Source organism: Phaseolus vulgaris, chromosome 8, assembly GCF_051622355.1.
Source record: "Phaseolus vulgaris cultivar YP4 chromosome 8, ASM5162235v1, whole genome shotgun sequence".
Taxonomy (NCBI): Eukaryota; Viridiplantae; Streptophyta; class Magnoliopsida; order Fabales; family Fabaceae; genus Phaseolus; species Phaseolus vulgaris.
The window spans coordinates 1,530,336-1,549,507 of record NC_143505.1 but is presented as its reverse complement, the minus strand read 5'-3'; the positions used below and the strand labels follow the sequence as shown (position 1 = coordinate 1,549,507).

Below are 19,172 nucleotides of genomic sequence, written 5' to 3'. Positions count from 1 at the left end.
TAACGCGTTAGTTAATAACAACTGCATTTCCTTTTTGGTTATACCTTTTTTTACAATATTTATAGCGTTTCTTTAGAATCGTTTCTTAAAAAATAAAAATAATAATTACATTATTTATTATGAATTTCGGACATACTTCTTAAATGAACTGATGTTTATAAAACTTGTATTGGTGAAATGTTTAATTTAAAAATATTTATTAAATTTCTGAAAATTTATCACAGTTTTATATAATTAAAAAAATATAAATCATTTTAAAAAAAAAATCAAATTTATTATCTAAATTTTAATAGAATTACAAAAATAAAAAACAAATTATTTTAAACAAAAAAAAACATGTTAAAAAAATCTAAAACATCCTTATAAACATAGATCTTTATTATCAGTATTATATCTATCTTTCTCTATCCATATCATTATTATTTATGCTAAATAATTAAGATATATTAAATATGTATATGGATATTTTAGTTTTTTTTGTCCAAAGCAGAAGAAACAGAAAGAAACCCTTTTATCCCATTTATTGCTTTATTCCTTCGCTCAGAGTTTTATATTGAATTGATATATGAAAAGATGCAGGAGAAGAGGTAACCGTGTTTCTTTCATTTCGTTTCGTTTCTTCATCCTCCTTTTTATTCCTATAACGAATGCACCAAGGCACTGCAATCTATAGAAAAGGGTTGAACTTGGATGCACCAAACTCACCATGTCCAACCATGATCACATGAACCCTTTTGATCAAATGGACGAAGACGATTTCTTAGACGAACCTGATTACCAAAATCATGCTGGGGATGCTGCTCTTGATGAATATGAAATGGTTTGTTTCTTTCATTTCCTATTCTCTTTTTAGGTTTGCATTTTTTTTTTAATTTTTACTGTTTTTAGTTGTTTTGTGTATGTATTCATTGAACTGAGAGGAAATTTGGTTTTTTTTTTTTTTTGTGTTTGGTGATTGGAACAGCTTACTAAGGTGACTGATACATCAGCTGCTCAAGCAAGAAAGGGAAAGGACATTCAGGGAATTCCATGGGAGAGGTTGAACATATCAAGGGAAAGGTACAGGTTGACAAGGCTTGAGCAGTACAGGAATTTTGAGAACATTCTTACATCTGGGGATGCTGTGGACAAGGTCTTTTCCTTTCTGTTGCTTCTTTGCCCTTTTTTTTTATTGCTCTTTGTTTAGGGTTGTTGGGAGCAGGGAAATAACAGTGAATTCGTTTGACTAAGTTTTGATGTTCAAAGTTTATTTATTTATTTTTCTCTTATTTTGGGTCCCAGGAGTGCAAGCAAATGGAGAAGGGTGGCAATTTCTATGAATTCTTCTATAACACAAGAATGGTTAAGCCTACCATCCTTCATTTTCAGGTTTGTTGACTTTTTCACTTAGTTATTTTCCTGGGATTTGAATGGCTGATAAACTTTGCTTTAACATGACTTGAAAGTTGAAAACCCTATCGTGTACATGGATATATTTTGTTTTTGTGGTTTCCTGTCTTATGTAATTAACCAGAATGTTGTGGATTGTGTGTGGATGTACTTCTTGTACATTGATTTTATTCATGGATATTGAGAAACAACAGTCCTGTAGAAGATGGATTGAGTTTGTTTTATATTATACTAAATAAAACAAGCATGTGTACATTTTCATTGGACGCAACGGTCCTGTTTCTTTGTATAGTATGTGGTCTTGCAAAAGTAGGTTTGAATTCCTTTTTCAAATAATTTTCAAGCTTAATGTAATGGCTTTACTGAAGAAGAAGAAAAAATATATCCTAGTGACATTTGTTTGTGGCATGCAGCTGAGAAACTTAGTATGGGCAACTTCAAAACATGATGTCTACCTTGTCTCCAACTACTCAGTTAATCACTGGTCATCTACAAGTGGTATTTTGTCTGAGATAATCAACTTTGCTGGGCATGTGGCCCCTACTGAGGTAATGCAGTCTCTTACACAATCTTTTCATTTATAAAGAAAGAGGAATTGAAGTGTTATTTGTGTCTTTTCCGTGCTTTATGAATGCATGACTTATGCGGAACCTATATTTTCTTTAAACATAAGAAACCTACAAGTTGTTCAGTATACATGTGTGGTTAATGAATCAGAGAAGTTTACATAGTTCATTTGAGAAAACAATTTAGCTGAGAGTGCAAATTTTAACTATATACTAGAACACAATCTAAATGGTTTCTGCAATGCTTTATTTAATTATACCTTCTTATTTCTTTGCTTTACTTAACTGTGCATTCTTTGGTCTTTTAGAAATATGCAGGAAATTTGTTGGAAGGATTTTCTCAGACCCAGATTAGCACATTGGCTGTCAAGGATAAACTTCTTGTTGCAGGTGGCTTCCAAGGAGAGCTTACTTGTAAGGTGAGTCCACATGATTTATGCCTCTGATACTTCATTAAAAGATGAATAACTTTGTATTTATTAATGATATATTGTGTATATGGCTTGAACATCTATCCATTGGGAGACATTAAATTTTCTTGAATATGTGGGTTCCGTAAATAAATTCTCCCATGTAAAATATAAGGCAGGTGGTTATAAAGGGCTACATGTTCATTAAAAGAATTGCAGGTTATCAATATGGAATAATGAAGGGTTTTGTTGATAGATGGTTCTTTGCATTAAGTTATCAAAAGTTTGTGCCTAAACTCACTCTTGTCGTATGAAAACTTCATCTTTTGATATTATCCTTATGATCCTTATATGTCCCAAAGAGGGAAACATTTTGTTAGATTTCATTTTATGTTAAGTTCCCTGTTTTGACTTTGAGGACTAACATCTAGAGGTACATGTGAATCTTGTGAACAAAAGGTCTGTTTGGATCAGTTAGGTTCAAAAAAGTGTTTCTTGATTTTCATTTTCAATTTTACTAATAGTTACAGGGATACCATCTTGTTTTCTCAATCAAACTCAACTTAATTACTAGGATTAACTTGTAGTTAATAACCCTTGTTTTTTGGGGGGTCAAACCTTCCTTCCTTAGTTTGCACAACTTGGCTTTTTTTATATTTGGGATTCTATGATCGTGGTGTTTTTTTTTTTTCCCTTTCTTTTTTCACTTGGGGCTTCCTTCCATCTGGGTTGGCAATATATGCTCTGTATATAGATTAGTTGTTTCTTTTTATTGGATATGTGATAGGAATTATTGCAACTACACAAGCCTACTATTTCTCCCTGATTCTCCAGTTTATCGTATTAAGATTAGGATTATGTGAGATGCAGCTTTTAATGTCTATATTGAATGCAGCGTTTGGATCAGAAGGGAGTAAGCTTTTGTACGCGGACCACACATGATGATAATGCTATAACAAATGCAATTGAAATATATGACAGCTTGAGGTATTTTTCATACCAAGTTTATTTCTCTTAGTTTGCAACATGAACATTGCTTGACATGAAAACTTTTGCAGTGGCGCAACTCATATTATTGCTTCCAATAATGATTGTGGTGTGAGAGAATATGACACAGAAAGGTTTCAGCTTTTGAATAACTTCCAGTTCTCTTGGCCAGTGAATGTGAGCACTCTCTTAAGAAATATGACTTATGCAGTACATTTTCTTTTTCCTTTTTCAATTGCTGCTTGTTAGCTAATTATTCTCCCGTTCAGGTTCATTTCAATTTCCCTTTCTTATAGTTCTGTATTTCTTTCATTTTTGAGTTGGTTAGAGGATAATATATTAGAAAGAGAAAAAGAAAACGGTACAAATAGTTGCAGCATAAGAACTCTTAGAATTGATAAAGAAAACCAAAGCAAAGAGACCAAAACACTGAAGTCCTATAAGGGTAAAACCTTGTTAGTGTATGAATGTTGTCCAATATCTTTGCATATCTTATATGTTGATTCCATGAAACAATAACTGTGCAGAACACTGAAGAGAAGCCACATATGACAAGTTTAAAGGACATGATGTACCGTTGTAATCATAAATACAAGTATTCTTTTCAATTCACATACACCCTACAAACTACACAGCCATATTGTTTTGATTTTCATTTTATTCTTATTTCCAAACCCTTGAAAGTGGACATGAAGAAACTGATTCAACCCACTTGGAAAAAAATCATTTCTTGCCCAAAAAGTTGAGCTTTGAGGAAGCTTTTGATTTCCAAATGGACTTATATGGGGATAATCTTTCCCTTGTAGGAGAATAAGTGAGAAATTGAAATAAGATTTGCAAGAAATTTTGAAAAATACCACAGGAATTCAGATTCCATATTCCACATTCCCTATCTTGATTAAAAGGAAAGAGAACGTAATCAATTAAAGCCAAGATGAATTGAAGTTAACTAGTTTCTATGTTGTTAACTTTTTTCTTCTACTGTTTGGTTGTCTTAAACTGATTTTCTTAATTCGAGCATGGCAGTTGCATTCACAATTTGTATGAACTTCAACTATTTTTCTACATCATTTGTACATCCAAGAAAATTAAGTTTTGATCTGCCTTGATTTCTTATGCAGCACACATCAATCAGTCCAGACCGTAAGCTTATGACTGTTGTTGGAGATAACTTGGATGGACTGCTGGTGGATCCTCAGAATGGGAAGGTACTTGGTTTCTCTTGATCATACATCTATTGGAAATTTTTGTTCAAGTGCATTCTTTTTGTCTTTTTCCCGGTGAATTCTGTTTTTGATTTAGTTCACGCATTTGCTAATGGATCAAGTATGAGTAGTGAATGTGAAACAATTTAAACTTTCATTGAACATATATGCTATGATATGGTCATATGGGTATTCATTGTTAAACATCGCAAGGGATAGTGAATGCATGTTTGATGTTGGGAAAGGGAGATGAAGAAACCTCCACTAACATCTTTGTTACTTGTTTGATTTTCTAGACTGTTGCTACTTTGGTTGGTCATCGAGATTACTCTTTTGCTTCTGCATGGCATCCCGATGGATGTACCTTTGCAACGGGGAATCAGGACAAGACTTGCAGAGTATGGGATGTTAGGCACTTATCTTCTCCTGTTGCCATTCTCAAGGGTAACCTAGGGGCAACGCGGTCTATTCGGTTTTCTTCAGATGGTCAATATATGGTGGTTGCTGAGCCTGCAGATTTTGTGCACGTGTATAGCACAAAGGCAGACTACAAAAAACGGCAAGAGATTGATTTCTTTGGGGAAATTTCTGGGGTTTGTCTGAGTCCTGATGATGAGTGTATGTATATTGGAATCTGGGACAGGACATATGCAAGCTTGCTACAGTATAATAGGAAGCACCAATATCAATATCTTGATGCCTACTATTCATCTTGATTCCTGCTAGTTGATTTAGGAAAAATCATTGAAGTTGATTTATAGAGCAGCTTAATATTCTAGGCCCTACCCCTTTCGCAGTGCTTTATGTAGGTCAGTCTGATTAATCAAGACCACAGCATCAGCATCATAAGATAGTTGTACAATGAAATCATGCTTCACCTTCCTTTTATTTCTGAGTTTTTGATGCGAATGCCACCTGCAGAAATCACCTATGGCATGGTTTGATGTTATATACACTGTCTTCATGTCTGCATCCAACCATGGTTATAGTTTGGTTTATATTAATTGGAAAGCAAACAGTGCTTGGCCAAGCAACTTCTAAGGTGTGGATGTCGAATGTTCTTTTTCTGGATAAATGATTAGAACAAATTCTTCATTAGGTAACTTTTATGTAGACTTGACTAAGTAAAAAATAATTGCAAATTAATTATTGTTTATATGAAAATGGTATGTTAATTTGTTCGAAACATTTCTCTCCTTTTCTAAATAGTTGTTATGTAATTTTTTATGGAAACGCCATTGATTGCTTCAGGCATGATGTTTTTTCTTAATATAAGAAGAAAGTGAAAAGATGTCATGCTATATGTGGAAAGGAAACAAAAATAGATAGAAAGATGGTGATGTTGGTTGCTTTGCCTCTTCAGCTATGTAGCATAGGCACGGACACTAATATAATACGGATACAGATGTTTGTCATGACTGATTCAAATAAACATGATGTTTCTCATGACTGATTCAAACAAACATGATGTTTCTCATGACTGATTCAAAAATATTTGTTACTTATTTTTATAGTCATAATAAAAATTTATATAATAAATTTGAGTTTTTAGAAAATTAATGTATTTCTTTTTTTTTAAATTGTGTTATAACCGTGCAAGAATCGTTAGCACTTTAACAAATATTTTTTTAATTTGATACTTCATCGATATGTATTTTACAAGTGTAGTATGAGTGTCGGTGTTCAATATGTGTCTTCGACATAGACACACAATTTCAGAGGCGTGTCTGAGTCTTATAGCTCTTGACCTTCATAGTTGACAAATTGCTTAACATTTTCCCCTTTCCTTGGTAGTTTTTCTCCCTCCATCATGATTTTTCCATCATACCTTAACTACCCCAAGCCTCTACCACACTAGGAGGGAGCAGAGCTTGCAACCAAGAAAACGCATAATCAATGCAAAGAAAGGGAAAAATTAGAGGACAAAAAAAGAGAAATGATGTAATTGCAGATCCTTGATAGTTATAATCAAAGGTCATTTTTGTGAAGAGGAAAATTATCATTATGAAAGCTCGCTTAGCATGTTCATGGATAAATAATAAAAATAATAACATTAATAATAACAAAGGAACAGTAATAATAATTTCACATTTTAAACCTAATTTTTATATCTTGAATGGCTTTTCAAAAACGTTGATTTTGTTGATTCTCTTCTGCCCTTCATAACTTTGAGACAAGTCATTGCAAAAGTTACTATTTGGACGACTAAGGTATGTTTACAACTTCAAAAGTTTGAGAAAAAATAAATATTAGCTCGTAATCAATTTTAGGAGATTTGCAGTTTAAAACTTGAGTAAATAAATCAATGAATTTTGAACTGATAAGAGAAATTTTATTTATTTATTTATCTTTGTATAAAAAAATATGATTATAGATAGCAAAACTCTCTCTCAAACTTAAGAACACTTATTAAACTGAAACAAGTTCTGTCAAGTATTTGGTGTGGTGTATTTTTGTTCTTCTTAACACATGCTAGAGTATAATTTATTGGAAATAATCAGTGAATAACAGACAAAAATGGAAAGGTGGAAGGTTCCAGATTTAATGTGCTGGCATGCAGATAATGAAGAGATAAGGTGCATCAAATTATGGTAAAGATGAGGAAACAAATCATGCAGAAGCAAATTGAAATATGGATGATTTTTGTAGGAGCTAATGTTGGTTAATATTAACAACTTTAAGTTTTACTTAATTTTATAAAAATAGTTTATAAGATGAGTTTGTACCTACTTATATATTATAAAAGGTCTTAATCTTTAGTTGATGTGAAATCTTTACTACATTCTCTCACACTGAAATTGCAAACTCGTGCGTGATAGTATATATTTATGAATGACTTGATAAGTTTAATAAACTTTCGTTAGGATATGCTTGAAATAACTCTGATATCATATTAAAAAATATATTTTAAGTTTAACTGAGTCCTAAAAAATCGATTCCTAAAAGATCGATTTGTAAAATAATATTTGCACCTCATTTATATATTATGAAATGTCTTATTTCTAGTTGATGTGAGATCTTCTTCCGTTAAGATTCTTCACAATAAGAAAATTTTTTTTAGACCATTTTCTTGACATATCATATCATAAAAATGCACAAAAAAATTAGAATGAATGGTTCTCCATTTGTTCCATCAAATGCCTCTATTTTGTTTTCCTTCTCTATTTAATGTTCTAACTAACAAAAAAACTGAGAAAAAAAGTCGCATATTCTATGAAGTGGTAGATTTATCACATGATCTGTCACTAGATTGTTGAGAAACCCTGTTAATGTAGTCAGAGACTAATGTTTTGTAAACACATGTAGCATCATTGAGTGTACTCCCCAGTTAATAAAGGACACTAACAAACTTTTGGTGTTTGATGATCCATTTCATGATATAACTTTAATAGAATTCTGCAGAAATGAAGATCAATGAACTAATCATGATTACATTAGTTTAAAGTCATATAAAACAATTATGCATCACACCACAGTGTGCTTAGGATGGATATGATGAATAATATTTGTTTTGTAGCAGGAAGGTGACTAAGAGAATCCACCATTTCTGAGCAGCAAAGTACCAATAATCATTCTGAAAAGGTAGACAAGGGAAGAACAGAGTAAATAAAGTTGAAGTTGGTGAGTAAAATCTTCATCTGAAGTAACTGTCTTGTCACAAAAGGAGAACTTTACCATATCAATGGTTCTTATAATGTAACACACAACACTTTTAATTTATTCTATTTTAAAAAAAATTAACTACTATAGTTACATTTTGTAAAATCTAGCATGTCATTGAGATTTTAATGTTTATGAAAATAATAAAAACCCTACAAAAAACAGTTTGAAATTTTGTGTATTAAGTGTTGAATCAACACATTTTCATAGGGAAAATTTTAGGCAAAAGAGAAAAATTTGTGTATATGCCTTGAAGACTTAAAAAATTTGTGTATATGCCTTGAAGACTTAAATGACGTGTCCGTGTCAGACACACATATCAGGGCACCGATACTCGTAAGATACATGAAGTGTTCAATTAAAAAAATATTTATGAAATTTCTGATAATTCTAACACGGTTCTAACATAATTTTAAAAAAATACATTATTTTTTTTAAAACGTAAACTTATTTGTATAAATTTTTATTAAGATTATAAAAATATGAAACAAATCCTTTTAAATCAGTCATGAGAAGTATTTTTCTGCTGAAAAAAAAAACTAAAACATACTTGTGCACATAATTTTTTTGTCAATTTATATAATTCATAATTATATAATATATAGATTCATGTCTTCATGCCCTATATTTTAAAAATTATACATATTTCCATATCCGTATTCATGTACTTTTTGGTTGTTCTTTTAACTGGGGTAATAAGACCTTTTATCATAAAGATTGAACCTTTGTGAATGCCCATGATTTAGAAGAGAGAAATTATAGTAGGATTTGAAGGAATGGTTGTTAAAAGTTGGAATTTGATAGAAGCAATTGGATGTTGTGAGAAAAAATGGGGACAAAGAGACAAAGTGAGAGAGAAAGTGTGACAGAAGAATCCCGTGAATTAAATTTGGATCTTTTGTTCTGATTTGTGACCACATTCACGCGCAACCCATGTTGCCTTGGACCCACACCACACCAACAAAACAAATATATATACTTTCTATTTATTGAAAAATAATAATTAATTAGGGAAAGATAACTTGTTATATATCTTTTGCATAGAATAAATAACTATAATTGAAGATAACTTTAGGAAAACAAAATTGTATACACTAAATAAACGAATCTTATTATATTTTGTTATAGATATATTTGTATTCTAAATAATTATAATTATGTATCGCACTTTATTAGGAAAACTAGTAAAGTAAGACGGAAATACTTTTTTACTTTATCTAAATGATATGTTATGACTTTATTACTATTTTGTAAATTTTACTTTTTTACATATTTTATTCATTTGTTAAAATGACTCTTATACCATATTATGAAGTGGACTTTTAAATCTAACTCAACCCATTAAAACGGCTCATGGGGTGAAGTTTGCACCCACTTATATACAATGAAAGGTTTTAATCTCTAGTAATGAAAACGTTTTAAGCAATGAAATTTTTTTTACATTAATCAATTGTAAGAACATTTTTATAGTATATAAGTAGATGCAAATTTTATTTTATAATTAGATTGAGTTTGAATTAAAGTGTATTTTTTAATAAAAATTGTATTTTTAAAAAAAATTGATAACAAAATAACAATATTTTTTATTTACATATTTACCACTTTTGAGACATGGAAGCCAACTAAAGAAGACAAGTGAGTTATCCATAGAAGATTCCAACATGGGTCTAATGATATTCCTTAACATAGGAATGATTATGCCAAAGCCAACACTCAATGGCATTCAATAAATAATGGTAACCAACAAATTCTAGGGTTCTATGAAAGTCCCTTGAGACTCCAACCTTTGGATTTAATTACAAATTTAATGTAAAGGGAAATCCTACAAAAGTTTAAAAATATATTGTAAAATGTGTGGATACAAACTTTTCTTGAATAATGTTTCATTAAATTAAATTTAGGTTATTATTGGTATTACTATATTCATGGCTTGTTAAAAGATCCCATACTCTTCATGTGATGATAGTTTTAGAAAGTATATTCAAAGAGTATGGGAATGAATGATAGAAGATAGTTATGTCATCAAAACAAATTCATCATTACTTTTTTTCCTTCAAAGAATGGAACTTTCCTTTTTCTTCATTTGGCTGGAATAATGATGGTTCATGGGTATGGATTCATAGCTAAGAAAAATTGTGCAAGATCACTTCAAAGACTAAATTATATGAGAGAGAAAAAAAAATACAAGTATCACATGTGTTCTTACCAAAAAGGAATATAGTTATATTTAATTGAGAAAAAAATTATATTCTTAAAAAATTACATCCAATTTAATTGTTGTACCTGTCTGACATATAGATTGAAAACGGCTAACAGTGTGACCATCCGACTCCTGAACCAGACCGTTACTCTTCATTTAACCATCGAGACGGCCTAATCAATGAACTTTAAATGATGAACCATAAATCCTATTTATGACACAATGAATAGCGGTTACATGGTTAATTCAAAGAACTCGTAACAGTTCGTTCAAAGAATATCACCTAATCAATTTATAAATATCCACTCTCCAGGAAGTATAATCTATCTTATCTCATACATTTAATTCTTATACTATAGAAAACTTGTTATCCTTATGCTCCTACTTACTTAAGTACCGAAAAAGGTGAACCTCCCACTTTACATTGAACACCCCTTAAAATTTGATTCCAATAGACAACCCAATTATCACTGAGTTATACTTCCAAACTTATTTTAAGTAGGAACAATTGTGTTGCATTCAATTTATTTGAATATGATAAAGTCTAATAAATAATATAATGTGATAGAAAATACATGATGAAAAATTATAAATGCTTTTTATGTTTTAAAAAAGTAACATCATGAGGTAACTTTTTGTTTGTCATGTTAATCATTTCATGCACTTCATGAAGAGTGTTTATCGTAAAAAAATCAAATTAAGAAATAAATTAAAATAAACGTTCTCTTCATATTTTTTTAAACACATCCTTGACCAAAAGAAACACGTGCAAAGCAATAAAAAAAGCTTATTAATTACCAAGTTTGTGGTTCAATATTTTCACAATTGTGCTGTATTTAAAGAAATACTTAATACGTAAATTATTTTTAAAAAAAGTTAATATTAAATAACACATTTTGGATTGGATCGATTCATTTTTAAAAATGTATTTTTTAGAATAATGAGCTAAAACAAACAAGCGTACACTTTTTTGTTTTTAAATTATTAATCATTTTATTTTATTTTTAAGTTTCCAATTAGTGGGACAAACCCCAAAAAAAATTATTAGGCATAGAAAAAAAACAAAAAAGCTAGTACATATTATGTTGCTAACGACCCTGGTTATGGATTGAAAAAGAAGTTTTAAATAATATATCTTTTAATATTGTAAACGTTCTTTACTCTGTCGTTTAATTAGAATTATAATATATTATTAATGTGATTATTTTTTATCATAGTTATCTTAAAACTTTAAATTACATTAATAATTTTAAAAAAAAATCAACATTATTCATAACTTTGCTTTAGTAATTATATATATATTCTTACCTAGAGGTGTACATGAATATTGTAAGAATTTTCGAATGGTGATACACCTACAAAAGATTCTCAGCTCAAGTTAGTAAGAATACAGATGATTTCGTATGTGACTAAATGAATAATAAAATAAGATCTACTTTCTGATAGACTGATAAAAAAAAATAAAAAATCTACTTTTTAAGAGAATTGAGGTATTAGTAGACTCGTTTAGGTCACGATCTTCCTTCCGTGTGTCCTAATATAAAGATGACTTGATAGTTAAAGTCGAATTTTAAATAAAGTAATTATTTACTGTGCGAACTATAAAGTAAAATGTCACAACTAGTTTTTGCAGTTTTCATCATTAACACATTATATATTATAAATCCTTATTATTTAATATTGGGTAGTCCTGTATATACTTAGCATAGTTTTTTTTATTAATTAATAGCATAAAAACATTTAAGGTTGTCATACATAGATATTAAAGTCCAAAAAAATGTCATTCGGAAGATTCTTACCATAGGTTGAAGTGAATTAATGTGAGGAAGACGTTACACTAGAAAAGTACAATTAACAGAAGACTTTGCTTCATCCTCACACACTCTTGCATGCTCCACTTTGCTGTACATTTGATAAACATTCATGGACTCTAGTACAAAATTCACTCATTGCACGGATTGCATAGAGCACATTAATAATCATGAATCATATATAATATTTCATCTTATGAAACTGAAAATGTAAATAGAAAATGGTAGGAATACAATTTCTAGAAAATTTCAAGTCAATTAAAGATAAACTCAATCTATAATGAGATAAAATTGATGCATAGTATATAAGTGGATGTAAATCTCATCTTACAAACTGGTTTTATAAGGTTGAATTAGGCTCAACGTCCACTTCTTAAGATAATGTCATATTCATTTAGAGTCTATCATATATTTTTTTTTTTGATCGAGTCTATCATATATAGCAAGTGTTTGTTGAAGATTTCACGTCAACTAGAGATAAATTCGTAGTGAGATAAAATTAATTCATAATATATAACGTATTTGTTAGATTAACTTAGACTTAAATCCACTTCTTAAAGTATTTGTTAGACTTATCATACTACCATCATCGAACCATTCATAAATATATAATCTCACACGTGAGTTTGTTGGTTTTAACTTGAGGGAGTGTCGGAAATCTCATATTCAATAAATATAAGAATAGTAAATAGTATATAAATATATATATAAATTTCATATTACAAAAATTTAACTTTTAAAGACAATATAAATATATAAATTAAGGGAGTCAAAGTATGACATAATTTCTTTGACATTGTTTGAATCATAATTACATTCTAATTCATTATTTGTTCTCATAATATATTGAAGGAAAGATAAGTTGAAAATGTAAATAAATAAATAAAAATTGATGATGAGCACATACGAAGTTACCAAGACTATAGATGGTGACGTTATAGAAAAAGAAGGTAAAAACAAATTGCATATAAACTAATACGTATCGTTAAGAATATTTAGGCCTATTACGTCATCTTGCTTTTCAAACTTTATATATATTATAATAAACTTAAAACAATTATTATAGTAACAAATAAGACAATATTGGAAATATTACTTAAAATTAATTTTTATTTATTAATTAAAGCTCATTAGAAATCACAAAATTTTAAAATTAGGATTTATATTTCAGAAAATTGCAGCTAAAGTGAAGATATTCACATTCATATTTCTGAATATCCCTTCTGCTAAAGTTAAACTTGAGAAAAAGTGGTAGCTGTCATGTGTTGCTTCACTTAGGAAGGTGATATACTGAAAATTTGAATCAATTTCTCATTTTCATTTCACAAGAAGATAGCAACATGGTTTTTGTCACCTACTGCTATATCTCCTCATCTACAGCAACGCATTATTATAATAATGGAGTGATTGTGACTCAGGCTAAACAATATCTGCAACAATAAAAAATTCTTTTAAATTATATTAAAGTGTAGACTTTAACTTTAATTCAACTTTTTTAAAAATGGTTTATAAAATTAAGTTAGTCTTAAATTTCACTTATGATATTATAATATCAGAGATATTTAAAGTGTATTCTAACGAGAATTTATTGGACTTATCAAACCACCTGCCATCGGATCACCCATGAATATATAATTTTATGCATGAGTTGAGAGTCTCGGTGTGAGGGTGTGTTGTAGATCTCACATCGATTAAATATTAGAGCATTTCATAGTATATAAGTAGGTACAAACCTCATCTTACTGGTTTTATAAGATTGAATTAGACTTAAAGTTATTTTTTAATAATTATTTAATTTTCTTCTATATAATCTTATACCATTCACTTTCTTATTCTTATTCTTTATACACTTTGTTTAAGCTATGTTGACACTTCCTGCTCATGCATATTATTTTTTATAGTATGTATAGCAATAAAAAATTATGATGAATTATATTAAAAAGTAAACTTCAAGTTTAATTCAACTTTGTAAAATCGACTTATAAGATTAAGTTAGGTTTAGATTTAAAGTTCACTTCTTAGTAAGGTATTAGAGTCTATCCTGACTAGAGTTTATTGAGCCTATCACGTCATCCATTATTGAACCTCTTTCGGACCACCTATAAATATATAGTCATACGCATTTGTTGACAGTCTCGGTATGAGGGGGTTTGTTGAAAATCTCACGTCGACTAGAGATTAAGACATTTCATAGTATATAGGTGGGTACAAACCTCACTTTATAAATTGGTTTTATAAACTTAGTTACTTTATAAATTGGTTTTATAAACTTAGTTAGAATTAAAGTTAACTTCTTAATAATTTTATTTTTTTTATATAATCCTATATCATTCACTTTCTTATTCTTTATACACTTTTTGCTTAAGCTATGTTAACCCTTCCTACTCATGCATATTATTTTTTTATAGCATGTATAGCAAATAGAATATTATTTTTTCGTTTGAACAACAATCTCTCTCTAATAAATCAGAACTGATTCAACCACATTCGAGATTCTTTTCTCTAGATTGAAGAGTAACTATTTTTCTTTTCTGGATTTTAAAATCAGCAGAGAAAAACAAACCACACAGCATTTTGCAGAGACAAGAGAAGAAAGTGTCATAGTATCAGTAGTTTCAACTAGAAAAAGGTTCCTCCTCATAGTGGCACCAAGATCAAAGCATCATATCATTCAACAACTCTCTTCTCACGAATAAACAACTCTTCCCCATTTGAATGTCAGTAAAACTACAAAACCTCACAAGAAAATAGTTTACACGTAACAAAATTATTCTTCAATTTCCACTAGAAAAAGGCACAATAACTCACTCAGTATTTGAAAACAAGAGAAAGAGAAGGCACAAGGAGGAAGAGGTTGCAGGACACGACAAAGGGTTGTTTGGACAAAGGCCTTGTAAGGTGTAATGGGGTGGCAATTTGTCAGTAGCTTAGCCACGTTTGTTGGACCAAAACTGTTTGATCACGGACTACACTAACAATACCATATTCATTCATTATTTGCTTTCTCAATAGCCATTTTTGTAAAATATTCTTCTCTCCTTCTCGTGAGCACACATGTAATATCGTTTTCGCAAATGTAGTGTAACATCTACCAGTCATTACAGTTTTCACATACCATGTTATCCCAAAGAGAAATAAGCCATAGTCATAGCTAACTGCTAAAGATAGAAAGATGATGACTTCTTCAGCCCCATCAAGAGGAAGAAGAACAAGAATGACTATTTTTCAGAGAGTTCTGAGTTTGATGATTTCAGTTTCATATTTGCTGACATGCTTAGGAAACAATGAGGTGCCTGCCCAGTTGAATGATGATGTTCTTGGCTTGATTGTGTTCAAATCAGACCTTCAAGACCCTTCTTCTCATCTTGCTTCGTGGAATGAAGACGATGTGAATCCATGTTCATGGCAGTTCGTGCAGTGCAATCCTGAGAGTGGAAGAGTTTCTGAGGTCTCATTGGATGGCTTGGGATTATCTGGGAAGATTGGAAGAGGGCTTGAGAAGTTGCAGCATCTCACGGTATTGTCCCTTTCTCATAACAACTTGAGTGGGGGTATTAGTCCTTCTCTTACTCTTTCCAACACTCTTCAGAGGCTGAACCTTAGTCACAATGCTCTCTCTGGTTCAATTCCTACTTCTTTTGTGAATATGAATTCAATAAAGTTTCTTGATCTTTCAGAGAATTCATTCTCGGGATCAATCCCTGAGACTTTTTTTGACACTTGTTCTTCCCTTCATCACATTTCTCTGGCTAGGAACATGTTTGATGGGCCGGTTCCTGGCTCACTGTCTAGATGTTCCTCGTTGAACAACCTTAATCTTTCCAATAACCATTTATCTGGTAATGTGGACTTTAATGGGATTTGGTCACTGACCAGGCTTAGAACTTTGGATCTATCCAACAATGCCTTATCTGGGTCTTTACCTAGTGGAATTTCATCCATACATAACTTGAAGGAGATCTTATTACAAGGTAACCAGTTTTCAGGTCCTTTATCCACTGATATTGGATTCTGCCTGCATCTAAGTAGGTTGGATTTTAGTGATAACCAGTTCAGTGGAGAACTACCTGATTCACTTGGAAGGCTTAGTTCTTTGAGCTATTTCAAGGCATCAAATAATTTTTTCACCAGCAAATTCCCTCCATGGATTGGTAACCTTACAAGTCTGGAGTACCTAGAGCTTTCAAACAATCAGTTCACTGGAAGCATTCCAGAGTCAATAGGGGAACTGGGATCACTCTCTCATCTCAGCATTTCAAGCAACAAGCTTGTTGGAACTATTCCATCATCATTGAGTTCCTGCACAAAGTTATCTGTGATCCAGTTCAGAGGCAATGGTTTCAGTGGCACCATTCCAGAGGGTTTGTTTGGCCTAGGATTGGAGGAAATTGACTTGTCCCGAAATGAACTGAGTGGTTCAGTTCCAGCAGGATCAAGCAGGCTCTTGGAAACTCTAACCAACTTGGATCTTTCAGATAACCATCTCCAAGGGAATATCCCTGCAGAAACTGGTCTTCTTTCAAAACTAAGTTACTTGAATCTGTCTTGGAATGATCTTCAATCACAGATGCCTCCAGAGTTTGGTCTCCTTCAGAATCTAGCAGTTTTGGATATTCGCAACAGTGCCTTGCATGGTTCAGTTCCAGCAGATATATGTGACTCGGGCAATTTAGCTGTTCTCCAACTAGATGAAAATTCATTGCAAGGAAATATTCCAGAAGGGATTGGGAACTGTAGCTCTCTTTACTTGCTGTATGCATCCTATTTCTCAAGCCCAAGTTTTATTTTTTGTGCACATCTTTTTTGGAAGATAATAGTTTATATCCATTTTTGTGCAGGAGTTTGTCTCACAATAACTTGACTGGTTCAATTCCAAAGTCCATGTCAAAGCTAAACAAGCTGAAAATCCTGAAACTGGAATCCAATGAGCTAAGTGGAGAGATACCAATGGAGCTTGGAATGCTTCAGAGTCTACTTGCTGTGAACATATCATACAACAGGCTCACAGGAAGGCTTCCCACAGGTAGCATATTTCAGAACTTGGACAAAAGTTCCTTAGAAGGAAACCTGGGTCTATGCTCACCCTTGTTGGAGGGTCCTTGTAAAATGAATGTCCCCAAGCCACTAGTGCTTGACCCAAATGCCTACAACAACCAAATAAGCCCTCAAAGGCAGAGAAACGAATCATCAGAGTCTGAACCGGTCCACCGCCACAGGTTCCTTAGTGTATCTGCTATTGTAGCAATATCTGCATCCTTTGTGATTGTATTAGGAGTGATTGCTGTTAGCCTACTTAATGTTTCTGTGAGGAGAAGGCTATCATTTGTGGATAATGCTTTGGAAAGCATGTGCTCAAGCTCTTCAAGATCAGGGAGTCCAGCCACAGGAAAGCTGATTCTGTTTGATTCCCAGTCCTCACCTGATTGGATCAGCAGTCCTGAGTCCTTGCTCAACAAGGCATCAGAGATTGGAGAAGGAGTGTTTGGAACCCTCTACAAGGTTCCATTGGGATCACAGGGTAGAATGGTAGCAATCAAGAAGCTTATATCCACCAACATAATCCAATATCCAGAAGACTTTGATAAGGAGGTTAGGATCCTAGGGAAAGCAAGGCACCCAAATCTAATAGCATTGAAAGGGTACTATTGGACTCCTCAATTACAGCTTTTAGTAACTGAGTTTGCACCAAATGGTAGCTTGCAGGCCAAGCTACATGAGAGGCTTCCCTCAAGTCCACCTCTTTCTTGGCCTATAAGGTTCAAAATTTTGCTTGGGACAGCAAAGGGGCTTGCTCATTTGCACCATTCTTTCCGTCCACCAATCATCCACTACAACATAAAGCCAAGTAACATTCTTCTTGACGAAAATTGCAACCCCAAGATCTCGGATTTCGGGTTAGCTAGGCTTCTGACAAAGCTGGACAGGCATGTGATGAGCAATAGGTTTCAGAGTGCATTAGGATATGTGGCACCAGAGTTGGCATGTCAGAGCCTAAGGGTGAATGAGAAATGTGATGTTTATGGTTTTGGGGTGATGATTCTTGAGCTGGTGACAGGTAGGAGGCCAGTGGAGTATGGTGAAGACAATGTGCTTATACTGAATGACCATGTGAGAGTGCTGCTTGAGCAAGGTAATGTGTTGGAGTGTGTGGATCATAGTATGATAGAGTACCCAGAGGATGAGGTATTGCCTGTTCTAAAGCTAGCAATGGTATGCACCTCACAAATTCCTTCAAGCAGGCCAACTATGTCTGAAGTGGTGCAAATACTGCAGGTCATTAAAACCCCAGTTCCTCAAAGGATGGAAGTGTTTTGATGAGATATGCTTCTCTGAGAACTAGCTTGTCATATATGTTAACTATTGAGATTTTTTTTTTCCTTTTATGCTGTGTATCCTTTCCAATTTCCTTAGCCATTTGGTTTATGTGGATTGTTCTTTTAAGTACAAGCAGATTTTCCTCGTATAAATGGAAATCACTATCATATAAATCCGTTATTCTCTACTCTTGATTCCTCTTTTACTGAAATAAGCTTATGGATTTCATTTACCCAACTTTTAATCATGTTACAAAAGTCATCAAGTTAGCCACGTGGTTAAAAGTAGTCACGTTATTCATTGGAAGGCATGTCAGAATTTTATTATTATTTTTGGGTGAGTTCTGGGAAAGAATAGTTTACCGAGGTAAGAAAGTGGAATCAAAGAACCAAAACTTTATGCGTTGTTGTACAAATAATTTTTATCCAGAACAACCATACTTTTTTGTTTGTTTTTATGAATGGTTGTGAAAGTCCCAAATTTTGCAAGCCAAAACCTTGTGTATGGAAAGAGATAGTAGTTAATTGCAAAATAAGACATAATAAAACTAATAATTTCCCACCAATCATAAAGGCGTTTAAAACTGAAAAATATTCAGATATACAAGTGGTTTCAGATTTGCTTGCTCT

General features: G+C 32.0%; 2 protein-coding genes across 2 annotated transcripts; both read left to right on the top strand.

The window, feature by feature from the left end:
• Positions 1-447: 447 nt before the first annotated feature.
• On the top strand, positions 448-5,445 carry LOC137824075 (putative WD repeat-containing protein C2A9.03). Its single transcript, XM_068629524.2, has 10 exons — positions 448-587; positions 674-820; positions 965-1,132; positions 1,282-1,368; positions 1,803-1,937; positions 2,264-2,374; positions 3,261-3,352; positions 3,424-3,529; positions 4,474-4,560; positions 4,854-5,445. Exons 2-10 carry the CDS (start codon positions 707-709, stop codon positions 5,271-5,273), a joined length of 1,320 nt encoding a protein of 439 aa, XP_068485625.1. The 5' UTR covers positions 448-587; positions 674-706; the 3' UTR covers positions 5,274-5,445.
• Positions 5,446-14,732: 9,287 nt separating this feature from the next.
• LOC137823515 (Leucine-rich receptor-like protein kinase family protein) lies at positions 14,733-18,728 on the top strand. The gene is made up of 2 exons (XM_068628690.2): positions 14,733-16,980; positions 17,067-18,728. The coding sequence occupies exons 1-2, from the start codon at positions 15,401-15,403 to the stop codon at positions 18,541-18,543; spliced, it is 3,057 nt and encodes a 1,018-aa protein (XP_068484791.1). The 5' UTR covers positions 14,733-15,400; the 3' UTR covers positions 18,544-18,728.
• Positions 18,729-19,172: the final 444 nt, after the last annotated feature.